Source organism: Culex pipiens, chromosome 3 (assembly GCF_016801865.2).
Source record: "Culex pipiens pallens isolate TS chromosome 3, TS_CPP_V2, whole genome shotgun sequence".
Lineage (NCBI taxonomy): Eukaryota > Metazoa > Arthropoda > Insecta > Diptera > Culicidae > Culex > Culex pipiens.
Genome location: NC_068939.1, coordinates 132824690 through 132841599, shown reverse-complemented (window position 1 = coordinate 132841599; position 16910 = coordinate 132824690). Strand labels below are relative to the sequence as shown.

At 43.9% G+C, this 16910-nt stretch overlaps 2 protein-coding genes across 2 annotated transcripts in view; one reads left to right on the top strand and one right to left on the bottom strand.

The window, feature by feature from the left end:
- The first annotated feature begins 1496 nt into the window (after positions 1-1496).
- Positions 1497-16910, top strand: part of LOC120425880 (CLK4-associating serine/arginine rich protein-like) — a 30725-nt gene continuing 15311 nt past the window's right edge. Inside the window, exons 1-7 of the mRNA XM_039590500.2 lie at positions 1497-1867; positions 7151-7248; positions 7552-7739; positions 12368-13781; positions 13889-14042; positions 14487-14604; positions 14662-14767. Of these exons, the coding sequence (XP_039446434.1) occupies positions 1763-1867; positions 7151-7248; positions 7552-7739; positions 12368-13781; positions 13889-14042; positions 14487-14604; positions 14662-14767 (2183 nt within the window). The 5' untranslated portion in view covers positions 1497-1762. The remainder of the gene's footprint in view (positions 1868-7150; positions 7249-7551; positions 7740-12367; positions 13782-13888; positions 14043-14486; positions 14605-14661; positions 14768-16910) is intronic.
- On the bottom strand, positions 10549-12361 carry LOC120425881 (cytochrome P450 4d2-like). Its single transcript, XM_039590501.2, has one exon. The coding sequence runs from the start codon at positions 12165-12167 to the stop codon at positions 10653-10655; it is 1515 nt and encodes a 504-aa protein (XP_039446435.1). The 5' UTR covers positions 12168-12361; the 3' UTR covers positions 10549-10652.

The window sequence follows — 16910 nt, the reverse complement described above, 5'->3', positions numbered from 1 at the left end:
ATCATCATCTTCTATGATGAATCCTGACCAAACACCCTATCCTACTAACACATTTTCAGGTTCCTGGCGCTCGTGGGGTGTAAGCACAGGGCAAACCAGCTGCCCTAGTAGCAACCTGCGCTAACTAACATTCCCGTCCCTAAAAATCGAGATCTACAAACAGACATTGGTGGCCAATGCACAGTGGTCCGAAACCGAAATCACGTTAAGATTTAGAGCTTTGATGTCTTGGGGAGAAATGATCTAGGTTAAAAGGGGCATCTTTTAATATGGTGGACATTAGGGTGGTCCAAATTTTAGGGTGGTTATTTTTATATCGGTGGGATGACGAGATAGCGCTTTGGTATCTTCAGAAAAGTTGTAGGGAACATCATTTTGAGCAACTTTGCTGGAGGGCACAAAGCTCTATCTTGAAACGGAAAGTTTCTAGAGCCATTTTTGTAATTTAGGTTTAGGTGCTTTTGAAAAAAAATGAGTTTTTTGAATTTATTGACTCAGGCTTATATCGTAGCGAGTTGATGTCTTCTAGACATTTGTAGAGCTTATCAAAACACACATTTATCTTCCAAGAGAACGAAAATGGGACCTTTCGAACCAAATTTTTAATCAAAATACGACGAAAAAGACTCCATTTTGAAATGTGAATAACTTGAAAAGGTGGTGGAGTTTGACCTCGATCTTAGAAACATCTAAAAGTACACATTCTAGAGTACATTTGCGGAAATTATCTCGGACGAGATCTCGGAGGTACCTAGTTTTTTTTGCAGTTTTAGTTTAACTCTTTTAATCTCAATTTGAAAATGAGCATTTTTAAATTCGTTTTTCTTTAAAAGAAATGTTCAATTTAATAAGCTCTACAACTGTCTAGAAAGGCCCAAAAATGTACAAAATGATCTAGTGGTTGTAAAAGAAGAAACAAGTTTCAGCTGAAATATTTCATGAATAAATTTTATTAATTCGAATATTTTTACGACCACGCGCTCCCTTTGTCAATTATGCCCTCTATTAAATTGAACATTTCTTTTCAAGAAAAACGAATTTTGGTCAACTCTATCAACATTTATGGGCAAAAAACAATTAAGCTATTAAGCTTTATTGCTGTACACAATTATATCAGCAATCTAAGCTTCATTTTAGGACCAAATTGCATAAAAGTGAGCTCTGGAGTTTTTTTTTTGAAAAGGTCCAATAAACCATATTTCTAGTTTTTTGCTTTTTGGTTGTTTTTAGAACCGACTTGAGTCAGGGGTATTGAAAAACACCCAAAAAGCAAAAACTGGAAATTTAGTTTATTGGTCCTTTTAAAAAAAAAACTCCAGAACTGAACAATGTGTAATGCTGATTCTCGTTGTGCAAATTACCCTTTACCGTGTAGGGTAGGCGAATGCGCTAGGGTGGCGGTAACGCACCCGAACCCCCAAATGCGAGCCGGTCCGGCACCGCGCCGAACTTTGACTTTGACAGTTGACGCTCGTCGGTCGGCCGAAGAAAGCCGCATTTTCCGCACCCAACAGGAGAGCAACGATGACGGATGGATAGTTTTGGCTGGCTTTTGGAAATTTGAGTTTTCTGAGTTTCCCGCAAAAAGCGTCGAAAATTCGCATTAAAAGTGGCTTTTAGTTGTGTTGATCGCGAGTTCCGGTACTGGTGCGTGTGGTGAATGTGAAATTTAGGACGGAAGTGTCAAATTGAGTGCCGCGTTCGTGATTTGCGAAAAGTTTTTTTTTCTTCGTCGGGAAAATCGCGATAAAAATCCCCGCAAATGAAAATGTGGCACGAGGCTCGAAAGCAGGAAAAAAAGATCCGCGGCATGCTGGTGGACTACCGGAAGCGGGCAGAGCGGCGGCAGGACTTTTACGAGCGAATAGTGAGTTTGAGTAAAACCCGGTCCGGGGCCAAAGGGAACCAGTTTTTATTATTTGCATTTTTTTTCGCTCTTGTTATTTTTGTTGTGATCTTGCCTCTTCTGTTGGCCGGCCCGAAAAGGGGGGTGTCTCTTCGCGGTTGCGTGTGGCAGGGTTGCCAATACTTTTTAAATATATTTGTTTTTGATTTGTTTTATATTTATTATTGATATTTTTTTTGCTTTTTCACTTTTATTAGTGTTTGTTTGTTAAATTCTGAAATAATAATTAAAAACCGTATTTTTTGGGAATACTAAAAAAAAAATTATTTTCACAATATTCAATATGAGTATCAAACGGTTTGAAATTTTGCATGCATTTTAACTGCATTCATGCATTGCATTCATAATTTCAAAGCGTTTGATACCTATATTGCACACTAAAAAAACATGAGAACTTTAAAAAAATGCGATATTTAGTCAAAATTTTAGTATTTTATTAAAAAAAACTAAATCTAATCTAATCTAATCTAAGCAGACCTTAGCGCAGCCAATCTTTCGAAGGGATCCTGAAGAGTGTCTTAGGTTAGATGACGCCTAGCACTCTTCTTGTCATTTATTAACATTTGTAGTGCGCCATTGCATTGAAATGCAATGAGACATCACAAGCGTTAAAGCGGCCAGGCCTACTGCGTAAAGCCGTATCGCAGAGATGACTCGTAATTGGGTTGAGTTTGAGCACTGAGTGTTCGAACAACAACACAATTCTGAATCGACAGGGGAGGAAGAAGCGTGGGGACACACCACCATACGCTCCAAGATTTGGTTGTATTCGTTGGGAGCACCATGCTAAGAAGGTTTGGTACTCCGGGACCCTCTGGGATGGGACATTGTATTTCCACGAATGCCCTGGACACTATTTGCCGTGGTTTTGGCGCCACAACTCGCTCTATATTTTATTAAAAAAAACTAAAGCAGTGAAAATGAATGCAAAATGTAGCTTCATTTGACACCACAATTGAATACGGTATTTTGTGAAATTTTTTGGTACAGTCCAGACTCGATTATCCGAAGGTCTCGGAAAAATTTCACTTCGGATAATCAAAATTTCGGATAATCGGAACACGAAAAAAACATGTTTTTTGTCTTATTTTTGATTGTCGAGCCCCTAGACTACGCTAAAATGATTTAGAAATTTTTAAATCCAAGATGATGGCTAAAATGGCGGTGATGTAATATTGATAAATGCATTTTATTTTTTAATAGTTAATCAACAACTCAAATTTGACTAAATCGGTGTGGCAGAACTACAATTTCATGTTATTTGGGGTCGTGATTCGATTATCCAAAATCCCATACAAACCTTCGGATAATCGAACTTCGGATTATCGAAACTTCGGGTAATCGAGGCTTCGTATACTCGTGTCTGGACTGTATTTCATTTGAAAAAAAAAAAAAAAAAAACTTTAAAACAATGAATGCATGCAAAATTTTAATTCGTTTGATACCAAGTGTGATAACTATATTGCAAATTACAAAAAATGAGCATTTTGGAAAAAATACAGTATTTTGTGAAAATTTTAGTATTTCCGAAAAATACGCTATTTTGTGAAATCTAGAGTATTTCTTTCCAAAAAAATAAGTAGAACAAATTTTGCTTTGTTCGAATCCCATATTGAATAATTAAAAAATTTGAGTTCTTGAAAAAAACGGTATTTTGTGATTTTATTAGTATTTGAAACTTTATACTTTGAAACTTGCCATATCATAAAAAAGTATTTTCTAAGAGAAAGCTTTGAAAATTCAACATAATTGGGTTGGATTAGTCAATTTTATGAATATATTCAAAATAAGTTATCGTTCGTTATCGTCGATAAAATTATTAGAATTTTCGGAATAACGATAACGATAGAACTATCGTTATCGAACCTCAACAATTTTATCGACCTTGGTATCTACTCATAAACAGGAATTTTGGACATGGTCTGGCTGTTAATTTATAAACAAATTTTCAAACATGCCATTCTTTATGCTATGCCGATCTGGACAAGTTTTTGCTTAACCTGGAAGAAAAAACTTGAGAATGTTGTTGATTTTATTAGGGGAACTCTAACCCTATGGGCAATTCGCTCCCGCACTTGAAAATAATTCAGAAACTTCCTCCGTGGTTCAGCCACGGACGAACAGACATGACACCAGGAACAAATTTTCTTCATATTTCTGAAGCAAACTATTAATTGCGCCATCTACATCCAAGTTGTCGAAGTAGCTTCGCGCGATTACGTGTGAATTCTCAAAATGTCTTATGCAATAATTAATTAAAACATTTAGCATTAGTATTGTGCTAGAAACAGTTTTTTTGGCATTAAGTTTGTCTTTATGATTCTATGTAATTTATCATGGATACTAAAATTGCCGAAAAATTGTTAGAAATGGTATTTTTAATGAAAATTCATACGACCATTTCAAAAAGTGCCCATGAGTTTGCACCATCAGCTGGCTTTGTTTACGTTAAAGACTACGTGACGCGAAGATTTTGACACAAGCGATCTCGCTTGCGCAGGTTTTCGCCAAGAAGAAGTAAAAGAAAACCTGCTTTACTTTTTTTCAAACCCCGTGTCATGTCCGTTCGTCCGTGGTTCAGCACTAGTCACCATTTCAAGCAAACCAAAAAAAATGATACACGGAAAACATTTTGCCGATTTTTACAATCATTTTTTGTCACTAAACATTACCAACCACCTTTTATTAAAAAAAAAAAAATGCAGAATAGGAAAAACATCTTTGACCAACTTTTGTTTATTTAAAGGAAAAAAATGAGCTTAGCATAGCATAGCATAGCATAACGGGTCTGCACCACGCTGTAGGGGGTGCCACAATGGTCAATTCAATATTCTTAGACAATTTGATTGCTGCCCGGTACATCCAAAAATATCTAAGAACGTAAATTTCCACACTGTGCTCCAAGGCTACGCCCATACAGTCCCGTGGGGATTTGGGAGGGGATGTTTGTGTTGTTCACTAGTGGCAAAAGTGCAGGGAACCCATGCGACTTTTAAAAGTGAACGGAATATTTTTGGGAGGTTTGGAATGGGGGTTAGGGGAATTTCATCGGGCCGATGAAAATGGTTGAATGCGTAATGTATTAAATGATTTGGAAGTTTGTACGTGTAAATGTGAGTCTTTAGTGTATTATATAATAAACATGTAGTTTTGTAAAAATAATAAATGAAACAAATATAATACATATAATAAATATAATAAAATAAATAAAATCAAAATGATTCCAGGAAGCTATAAAAAATTGCAATAATTTAAAATATAAATACTCCAGATGGTTTCCATGCTGTTCTAGAAAGTTTCATTAATTTAAACAATTTGATCATACATGGTATGAGGAGATGGTATGTTACAGGAAAGGAAAAGGATGAGGAATAATACAAACAATTATATTAATCATATAGTGAGTTGATAAATTAACACGCAGGCAGTAAAATTACTATAATCCCTCACCCCATACGAACAGCGACACAAAACCACACACAAAAAAAAAAATAACCTGAATAATCACGACTTCGACAGACACTGAACAATATTCATTAGCACAATGACCCCCCCATTATTTAATTATAATAACCACGCACCCAAGCACACAAACAGCAACACAAAAGAAATGAAAATGAACATGCAAAAACAAGACAGCGCGTCCCCGTGGTCAGCGCACTAATGATGCCATTATTTAATTATAATAACCACGCACCCAAGCACACAAACAGCGACACAAAAGAAATGAAAATGAACATGCAAAAACAAGACAGCGCGTCCCCGTGGTCAGCGCACTAATGATGCCATTATTTAATTATAATAACCACGCACCCAAGCACACAAACAGCGACACAAAAGACATTTAAAGGAAAAAAAATGAGCTTATGTTTTTAATGACACAGACATATAATTTGCAAGGTATAGCACCTAATAAGTCGAAAATGTCAATTTTTTCAAAGTTCCTATGTTTGCCCGTTTTAGAAAAAAATCGAGATCTGAGAAATTTTCTAGGTTGTGCAGCGTTATATTGCTGGAGCGAGAAAAGGGCGAATAAGCATTTTGACAGTTTTTGCTATTTCTCAAGCTTCAGGTAACTTTTTTTCAAAATTCGAAACGGGAAACAATAGCTGACCACCCCAGCTACCATTTATCAATACGAGTTTTGTAAAATGATTGCCTATTGCCTGGGAAATTGCAAAATAGTTGCAGCTGTCAAAATGCATTTCAATTAGTTTTCAGTTGCTTAGACCCTTCATAGATTTGCGTGAAATTTTGTCCTAAGGGGTAAATTTTGTCCCAGTTCACACATCCGAGCTCAATTTTTGGATATATTGTGGGGGCGGAACGACCCCTTCCATTTTTGAACATTCGAATAAGAAGTGTTTTTTTCAATACTTTGCATCCTGAAATGGTGATGTTATGGAAATTTTGTTCAAAGAGGCTTTTAAGCAAAATTGGACGCCCGATTTTAGCGAAAAATTTATTTTTTTTTAATTTCTGGCATTTTTTGTTACTGTACTGTAATATTTTTTTGGGACGTGTCATTTCATTGGAAATTAAATGAACTTTTTGACTCTGCGATAACTCGTAAGGGTAATGTTTTTATTTAGAGCATTTTGTTTCATTTGAAAATGTTATGTTTTTTTTAACTATGATTTACCAAGTCGTTTTTGATCATGGCCATCCAAGATCATCCGCGAGAGACACGGATGACGAAAAACAAGCAAAACAAAAAAAAGGAAATTTTTCGAAATATTTATGCATTTTTTTTGATGAAAATTTTTACAGTATATAAAGGCCCTTTGACGCTAAATTTCCAAACCATCTCCATTTCAGGCTGCAAATTATTGAAAAACACGTCTTTATTCGAATGTTCCAAAATGGAAGGGGTCGTACCACCATCCGTCACGAGATAACAAATAAATGAGACTCGGGATAGAAGTTACCCTTTAGGACAAAGTTTCATGCAAATCGAAGAGGGGTCGGGGCTACTTTTTCTGATTTCGTGTGAGTTGGCGGATAATTTACCCATTTGTCATTGCGTAAGTTGCGTACTTTAGCACAATTGCGATGAGTTTTTGCAGTGGGTAAAAAAAACACTTCTAATCCCTTTTCTTACATCATCCCATCAAAGACCTTGGTGATTACCCCCTTACGAGTCTGCAGAAGAATGGCAATCAATTATCCTTGCAATGAGTTTTCAATTGGATCTTTTTTTTGTCTGGTACTAACATTCTTCTTCTCTTTCCCTGCGTTTTCCAGAAAGCCGATCCGACGCAGTTTCTTCAAGTTCACGGTCGCAAAGGCAAGATCCACCTGGACGCGAGCGTGGCGGCAGCTGCCGAGAATCCAGCCATCATGCAAGTGATATTCGAAATCCACCGGGCCGGGCCCGCCGGGTGGAGAGAACCTGATTTTGTTTTTATTGTTGAACTCGCCCGTTTTCCTTCCTGGAATGGGTTTCACGCGTTCGTCCCGCGTATTTCCGGACCGGTTTGATCCCTTTTGTGCGGTCAGCAAATCCTAGTGCTGCGAAAAGGGGGCCGGCCCTGTTGTCCCACTGACGACGCGACGACGACGACGCTGAAGGCCACCAGCGAATGACAACGGCGACGAATAATGCCGACTGTTTGATTAATGTTTTTACATTTTCCCCTCTCCAGGATGCCGTGGCAGGGCCAAAAGGACAACCTGATTGATCGGTTCGACGTGCGCGCCCATCTGGACTACATCGCGCCCGTCGTCAGCAAACCGGACCAGCCGGCCGCGGCCGAGGATGACGTGCTGGACATGGAGGAGCGCTCCTTAAACTACGAGCGGTATCGCGTACTCGCGCAGAACGAGTTCCTCGGTGGGTAACTATGCATCCATGGCTGGCTGGCGGTTGAACAATTGAAAGTAAATTAGTTTGTATACAAAAAAAAAAAAAAACGTGCTGGCAAAAAACACCGAAGTTGTAAGTAAATTGTGATATTGTGAAAAGTGACACCGGAGAAGCAGTATCGGGAACAAACCCGGAAGAGGCATTCTACAGCACGTCATCGGAGGAGTTGATGGTCTCTATTATTCAAAATGGTGTGCGAGTGATGAAGATGAAACTCAACACAAATAAAGTCTGCTGTTGAAAACAATTCTCCGACAAGTGCATGGTTAATGACGAATTTTACTACTGTTGTGAAGAAAGACAAATCTGATTCAGAAATATTGGAGATGATCAAGCAACCTATGGATTTGTTCTTGTTTGTTAAATTACCCTGCAGCTCAAGAAAACTTTTCATTCTGTTCTTAACCGTAACCCACACAAGACGTGTTATTTCTTGTTATTTCCACCTCTGCCCCAAGAAGTTATGGACCCAGAGTGGGTTCCGGAACGCTGAAGAATTTTCTTGAAGTAGTTGCACCAGAAGATTTATGAAGAAGCAGGAAAATCCGAAGATGCCTAATGGAGACGGAAGCGGTGCTGCTGCTGGTGCTCAAGGTGCTGTCCAACCTAAGGCTCATGGCCAGAACTACGGAGCCGATCGAGCGGCTGGTTGGACGTGAAAAATGGCGGACGTGGAGGTTGGCAGTGCGCACGTACCTGGAGATAGAAGACCTGTAGGACGTGATTGAAGGCGCAGCCTTCGACGCGAATATGGACCGGATCGCTCGAGGGAAAATAATTTTTTTCCTCGATCCGTTGATTTTCCACCACGCGGAGAACGCGAAGACTGTCAAGGAGTTGTGGACGAAGTTGTGCGGACTGTACGAGGATACTGGACTAACCCGTCAATGGGCGCTCATGCACAAGCTTATCACGACGAACCTGGTGAGCAGTGGGCCCATGGAGGCGTACGTGAACCGGATGACGACTACAGCGAATTAGCTCATCGGAATCGGCTTCCCGCTGGACGATTAATGGATCGGCATGATGCTGCTGGCGGGACTACCGGCCGATGATCATGGGGCTCGAGAATTCTGGAATCGCAATCACTGGTGACGCCATCAAAACCAAATTGCTCCAGGACGACGACCTGCCCGTGGAATCAGCCGGAGGACAAGCGTACGTGTCCAAGGGACGCTACAAGGAGACCAAGGGATCGAAGTGTCACCGTTGCGGCAAAGCTGGTAATTTCGCCAGGGACTGCACAGCCAAGGAACCACGACGACCGCGACGGCAAGAAGAAAGCTGTCTATGCCGTGAAGCATTTGACCAGAAACGAAGCGCTGTTGGAGAACCCCTCAACGACGTCTGGAAGCATAAATGCTGCGAACAACCAGGCGATGTAGATCGTTGCGGAGGAAACAACGACGTTGCAGCCGACGTGCTACGACGACACCATCGATGTCGAGAACGTTGGACTCGTGCCGGAGTTGGCGGTCAATCTACTATTTGTTGGGAAGATCGTGGATCAAGGCCATACCGTCGTGTTCAGCCGAGATGGATGCGAGGTGATCGATGAAGACAACAGAGTCTTCGCGACTGGGAACAGATCGAACGGGCTGTTCAAGTTGGACCAGATCAAGCCGAGAGCGATAGTGTGCTCTTCAATAATCAGTTGCCGATGACGGTCAACAACGATTGATTCTTTGCGATAGGGGGCGCCCGCCCCAAGGCAAGTATTCTGATACCCTCGATGAATCACCCGATACTGGTATTGACACTCCACAGCCGCTTTTGGATGATCCGTTCACGCACCAACTGGCTCGGGACGACGCTAAACACTGGAAACAGGCCATGAAGGGTGAGTACGAAGCTCTCATCTCGAACAGAACGTGGGAGCTGTGCGATCTACCAGAAGGACGTTCGGCGATCAAGTGCAAGTGGGTGTACAAGACCAAGCTGGACGTGAACGGGGACATCAACCGGTACAAAGCGAGACTGGTCATCAAAGGATACTCGCAGCGAAAGGGGGTAGATTACGAAGAGACCTACGCTCCGGTCGTTCGATATAGTTCGCTGCGATATCACTTCGCGCTGGTTGCCTGTTTGGAGATGAAGGTCGACCAGATGGACGCCGTCATAGTCTTCCTGCAAGGAGAACTGTCGGAGAGATCTACATGGAGCAACCCCCTTGCTTCGTGGACAGCAAGGAGCAATCCAAGGTCTGCCAACTCAAGAAGGCGCCGTACGGGCTCAAGCAATCCAGCCGTGTCTGGAACAAGAAGCTGGATGCTGCCCTGAGGAAGTTCGACCTGGTATGCACTGATTACGACCCGTGACAAGATGCTGTTCGTTGCTGTGTACGTCGATGATGTTCTGATCTTCTCGAACTGTGACCGCTGGAAGACGGAGATCAAAGCCCAACACAGCCGGGAATTCAAGATGAAGGACATCAGACCTGCGAAGTACGTTCTGGGAATTCGGGTGGGCCGGAGCAAGGACGAAATTGCTCTGAACCAGGCGAAGTATGTGGAAGCGATCCTGGGTCGGTTCCAGATGACGGACTGCAAGCCCGTCAGTATGCCCATGAACGTGAGCGAGACGTTGACGCGCGGAGCGTGCCCGTCGACTGATCAAAAGAAAGAGAGGATGAAGTCTGTGCCGTACCAAGAAACGCTGACACTGCTGTTGTTGTTAATTCATTCATATCTGGCAGCGTTAATCTGCTTGGCCATTCGCAGCCCATTGCATTACGTTTTCTTATTCCAGACTTCTCATAATGTTTAGTAATATAATGTTAAATTAAAAAATATATAGTAATATATTTGTTTTTATTCATTAATACTAGTTTTATAAAATTTGGCTACAAAACCTGACTTCCATTCAAACATCACTCGAGCCTCACTTCCTTGCCTGCACCCTAATAGGAATCCCATCCACCGGCCGCAGCACCAGGTCCATCTTGAAGCGCAAATCCTTCAGCGATTCCCCGGCCAGGATCTTGTAGTTCGCCAACAGCCTAATCAGCGTAATCTTCATCTCCATGATGGCGTACCGCTGGCCGATACAGTTACGCGATCCCACGCTGAACGGAATGTAGTCGAACGGACCGCGCTTGTGCTCGGCGTGCTCGGAGAAGCGCTCCGGATCGAAGCGGTCCGGTTCGGGGTAGACTGCCGGGTTGCGGTGGATTTGACGGATCGACACGGTGATGTCGGTTCCGGCGGGGACTATCACTCCGTTCATTTCGGTGTCCGCTTGGATTTTACGCCCGATGAAGGCCACCGGGGGCATGATTCGCATCGCTTCCTTGAGGACCATTTCGAGGTACTTGAAGTTTTGGAGGGTGTTTTGGTTAAGGGGTGCGGTTTTGCTGTCTTCTGCGCCGAGTACGGACAGGATTTCCTGGTAGACTTTTTCCTGGATGTCCTGGTGCTTTGCCAGCTGGTAGATGGTGAAAGAAATGCCCGAGGTTGTGGTGTCGTGACCCTCGAACATGAATGTGTCCACTTCTTCGCGGATGTCGGAATCGGAGAGGGGCCGACCGTTGACGGTGACGTTGAGGAGTAGGTCCAGGAAGGTTTGTCGCTTCTTGCTGTACAGATCGGTGGATGGATCTGTCGGTTCGGGTTCTTTTGGTTGGTTCGCCATCTCTTGGCGTCGCTTTTTGATAACGGAGTCGGTAAACTGGTGAAGTCGGGCGATAAGCTTGCGCTGCTCACGTGCGTTTGGTGTGGTGAGCCAGAACAGTTTGGGGTACGGATTCAGGGGGTGGAAAATGCGCTTCAGGACCAGCTCGGACATTGCTTTCACGTCACTTACGTACTGGTTTGTGGGTTCGGCTAGTGCGTTTATGTGGACTCCCATTGAGGTCGAGCAGATGCTGTCCAGGGCGTACAGCGAGATGGGGTCGTAGATATCGAACTCGCCTTTGCCTACGTGCGTGCGCAGATTGTTCACCAGCACGTCGGTTTCCTTGTTGAACACTTCGACGAAGCTTTCGAGGATTTTGAAGTGGAACGTTGGGGTTATGATCTTTCTTCGCTGGAACCACTTTTCGCCGGTAGAGATGAGCAGTCCGTTGCCGAGCCAGGGTTCCACGAAGCCGTACACGTTCGCTTTGGCGGTATCCTTCGGCATCAGCACCTTTTCGGCGTTCTTGGCAGTTCCGATGATCAGCTGGTGGTCGTTGCCCAGCCGCCACAGCACCGTATCGGGCCCGTACTTCTTCTGGATCTCGATGGTGTGCATGGTGATACCGACGGGATCTTTGGGGAAGTTCAGTAGGTGACCGAACAACCAGTGCGGTTCAGGACATCCGAACTTGCGGGTGTAGCGTAACACGCGCTGCCGGGTTTGATACGCTTGGAAGAGCGCCAGGGCCAGAAGGCCGGCAAGAATCGCAAACAACAACATCGTAAATGAAACTGTCTCGACTTGGGGCAAATTTCGGTCTTCTTATTGAGACTGATAAGAGTTTGGCTAGGTGATAAGATTCGCACAATTTAGAGGAATTTCGCAAACTCACTCGATAGATATACAAAATTTGGGCAAGTCAGCGCAAGCTGACGTATCGCTTTTGGGGTTGCAACTAATCTCCGGATTGCATTTTGCAGGTATCAGCGAGGAAAAGTTCTTGCATCAACTATTTCTGGAGGAGCAGTTTGGGGTAAATGCCCAGGTTGAGGCGGAACAGCGGGCTTCGACGTCGAAGAAAAAGGCCGCTGCTGGTGGGGGCGTGGCGATCGGGTACACTTACGAGGAGTCCGAACCGAGCGGGGTGGTTCCGTTTACGCAGACGATAACGGCTATTGAGCAGTCTGCGGGGACGTCCAAGTATGACGAGTGCATGAAGAGCGATTCGGACTCGGATCTGGACATGGACGTATCGATAGATATCAACAAGGTGGGGACGACACAGGCCCACGAGATGAATGCGTGTGGGAGACATTACGGAATGAAGAGCAATGACTTTTACTCGTACCTGACGAAAGATTCCGACGAGGCGGAGGCGCTGCGGATGGCACGGGAGGAAGAACAGGAGAAGATCATGTTCAGTGGGAGGAAGAGCCGGAGGGAACGTCGAGCTCAGCGTGAACGGAAATTTGCCGGTCGACCGTTGAGTCCGCCGAGCTACGCAGCTAAGGAAGAACTGGTTCCTCGGACGTACGACGATCCGAACGACAGCTCGCGGTCACCTTCGCCCGTCAATTCAGGGAAAATTACCTACATTACCTCATTCGGTGGCGAGGATGAACTCCAGCCACATTCGAAAATATCGATTAGCTTTAACAAGGACAGTCAGGGTGGGGCGGGCTCGTCACGGGGCGGTGCCAGCACGTCGTACGCCGAAAAGGTCAAGCAGAACCTGGAAAAGTTAAAGAGCATAAGCACAAAGGAGGAGGAGAACAAGATGCCGGCGCAGTACCAGCGTAGATCCCGCAGTTACAGCGATCGTAGCCGCAGTGGTTCCAGATCGCACAGAAGACGCCGCAGCCGATCACGTGGCAAGCGAACCTACTCCAAGTACCGCCGAAGGTCACGCTCGGGAGCATCGAGGTCCAGGTCGCGATCGCGTGGCTACCGCGGCAGTCGAAGATCGCCGGACTATTCGTCGCGTCGCCGAAAGACTCGATCGTCCTCTTCCCGATCTTCATCCCCACCCGTTCGTAAACCCGCTCGCAAAAGCTCCAGCTCTGAGTCAGACTCGTCCGCGAGTAGCCGTAGTCCACCCCGCAGTAAACCGACAATCAAAACGGAACCACCGGAGCGGGCCCCTGCCGCGGCACCACCACCACCTTCAATATCACAGCAACCACCTGCAGTTCCTCCACCCGCCCCCGCCATCGTCGTGAAAAAAGAGGAAAAACCACCGGTGCTGCCGGTGGAACCGGAACCGGACGTTCCCGTGCGACGCTACTACGGACGCAAGCGGGACGGGCAGAGCTCCAGCGAAGATGACATCACCAGCGACAGCTCCGGGGACGAGTCGTCGAAACCGGCGGCGGCGACCGAGCCGTCGCATAGCATGTGAGTCCACCGGATGTAAAACGTTTTCAGTTCTAGTCAAAATCTTATCTTGCAAAAGTGGTTCAAAAGAACTTTCCAAACTAATCTATATTATTCCCTTTTTCCAGCGCACCACCGCCACGAGAGCTGGGCGGATACCTTCCGACGCCTTTTTCCATCAAGCAGGAAAAGCTCGAATCGTCGAGTTCCAGGTTTGGGGGTAGCGAACCTGCTGCCACCACCACCGTAGGTGGCCCTTCCTCCGCCACGCCCGACTCCAAAGTCAGTAAGAATAACTCAAGTTTCACACTGTCCCTTCGCATCCTCTGCTACCACCACCACCACCACCACCAAAAACCACCATCATTATTGCCGTTCCGTGCCGAAGGGGCCGGCTTTGGCGGCGTGTCTAAATTTTGCGTTGAAATTGCAATCGAAAGCGGTGTGCCCTCGAAAAAGTATTTGTGTGTGATGATTACGTGCTGTGAATGCTGTTTTTTTAGTTGTTTGATTTCTTTGGTTCGAAGTGAGACTGAAACAAACGAGTTTGGAACCTTCAGTGCATGTGAAATATGTGGGTGGGAAAAGAAGGGATCTCTCTCCTGAAAAAAAAGTGTTGAATCTCCAAAATCACTACTGTTAGGCAACTCCTACCTTGACCACTGTCCACAAAACAGCCGCCCCCTTTTTTCTCTAATCGTTTGCCCTCCCGCGATATGTTTGCAGAGTTCGTCGTCTGCTGCCGCTGCCGCCGCCGCCGCTGCTGCTGCTGTTGCTGCATCGAAGTCACTTAATCCCAGGGATCGCTTGAAGCGAAAGATGCAGATTTTACTGAATAAGCAATGTGAGTGAATTTTGAACAAGTTGGGAATGTTAAAATAATAATCGTTTCATCTTGCAGTCAAGGCCGACAAGAAGGCCGAAATTGAAAAGGTCGAGCGGCAGATTCAGCTGCAGCAGGAACGTGAGGACGAGATGCGCGAGCTGGCGTTGCGGCTGAGACGGAGGTGAGTTTGTGGTTAAAATGCATATCTGCATAGCATAGTTGGTGTTTTTCTTAAAAATGTTACACCTTCGTTGTTGAGGAGAGGCTATGAAATCACTCGGAAAATGAACTTCTTAAACACATACTTATCGACTGAAAATCAAATTCTGTGCAAATCAAGGTTGTTAATCGTTACAATTTTCGTCGATATATTATCGTCTGACGTTAACGAGAATGGTTATCGTTATCGTTATTTCAATAATTCTATCGGCGATAATCTTATCGCCGATAATGGACAATAACTCATTTTTGAAATTTTTCTAAAATCGATAAATTTTACCATATCATGTTGCATTGAAATGCTTTCACTAACAATATATTTTTGAAAATTTAGTAAGTTTGAAAGTATAAATATATACAGCAATTCCAATTGAAAAGAGCCTAAACCAAAAAAAAAAAGTTCTCCGATCGGGCTCAAAAATTTTCTGGGGGTTCCTGTGTGTGTGTGTGTGTGTGTGTGTGTGGTCCAATCCAATACCCGCTAGCCGGTAGCGATATTATGGGAAAGTATAGTTTGTATCAGACTTTGTATATGCCGAATGCTGATACAACTTATCTCAGTCCCGGGTATTAGGTGGTGATAGCCCTCGCGCTGCTTCCAACGACCCGTTTCAGAATGACAGAGCTCCTTGCGGTCCAATTCCGAGGTCGCTGGGCATTGTTCGGCCCCGCCTAAACATAGAAGCAAGCATCTGAAGGAAACTCGATCTATATTTAGACTTCCAATCCCGTCAGGAAAATCAGGGATCAGCGCGTATTTAATATGAGAAGATAACATGTTTCACCACTACGGATCATTTCACTGCTAGAGTGTAAACCTTCTGATGGCTGACTGCATAGCGTCCCTGACCACCAATCCAAAGGTGTGAGTTCGAATCCCACCTGGTTCATTTTCGTTTTTGTTCATATTCAAAGTTCAAATTACTGAATCCAAATTTCAAAGGTACCAACCGGGATTTGATCCCTGAACCTTCTGCTTGTAAGGCAGAAGCTGTAACCATTAAGCCACGGAGTCGGTCCCAACCAAAAACTTCCGGGGTCATTGATATAAAAATCAAGTTCTCGAACAATGTACGATTTCAAAAATTTTCTGGGGGTTCCTTGGCCAAAATAATTAGACCCGTATTTTTTTGTTTGGCCATTAGGGTGACCTACATCGTGCTAGGGTGGTTCAAAAATGTCAATTTTCGTCATTTTTCGCAAAAACCACTTTTTTCAAAAAATCATATCTCCGCGTCATTTTATCCGATTTTAGCTGTCTTAGACGCAAAAGAAAGGTGATTAGTTTGGCTATTTGAGAAAATAGTAAGAAGTTCCAAAAATCTTGCTTAACATTTGAAAACATAAAATGTCGTTTTGACCGTGTCTGGACCAAAGAGCCTATGTCTGAAAATGATTTTTATCGGATTCCTCGGAAAATTTCACATAACATATTAAAAAATGCCAATGTCGAACCGTATGTTTCCGAGATATGATTTTTTGAAAATAAAAACTGAGTTTTCCATCGGGCCACGCTCTAAAGCAGGAAAATGACGAAATCGGCAAAAAATCAACATTTTTCACTAAAACTGTGATAACATAAAAATTTCAGCGATGACCTATACGTGTTTGGGTACAGTTAAACCTCGTATAAGAGCGCCTCGCATATGCAACTTTGCATATACGAGTCATTCCACCTGATTCGGTTTTGTCGCAAGAGTTGCATATGCGAGGTACAGGGCTTATGGGATTTTGGTTATATGGGAGACATGGGCTATATTTTTGTAAAAAATCAACTAAACTATACAAATTTATAGTGTTTTGGAATCGTTATGAAGTCAGCTTTACAGCTACGCCAAATTTACATGATTTACGATGTTCTAGGTCATCCGAAACTTCGTCAAGTTAAGGCCTATGTGTTCAACGCCGTACAAGTATGAGGTAGGCGATTTGACTGTGGTTTTTTACCACAGATCATATCCGGATAGCCTCAGGGAGGTTCAGGGACTAGTCTACCGATATGCGGTGATGTTCTGGGTCTTCTGTAGAGTCCCGGGAGGTACGTCCGATGGGTCTACCGCCGTAACACGGCAGAGGTCGGTAGTTTTAAACTTCAGATCATATCC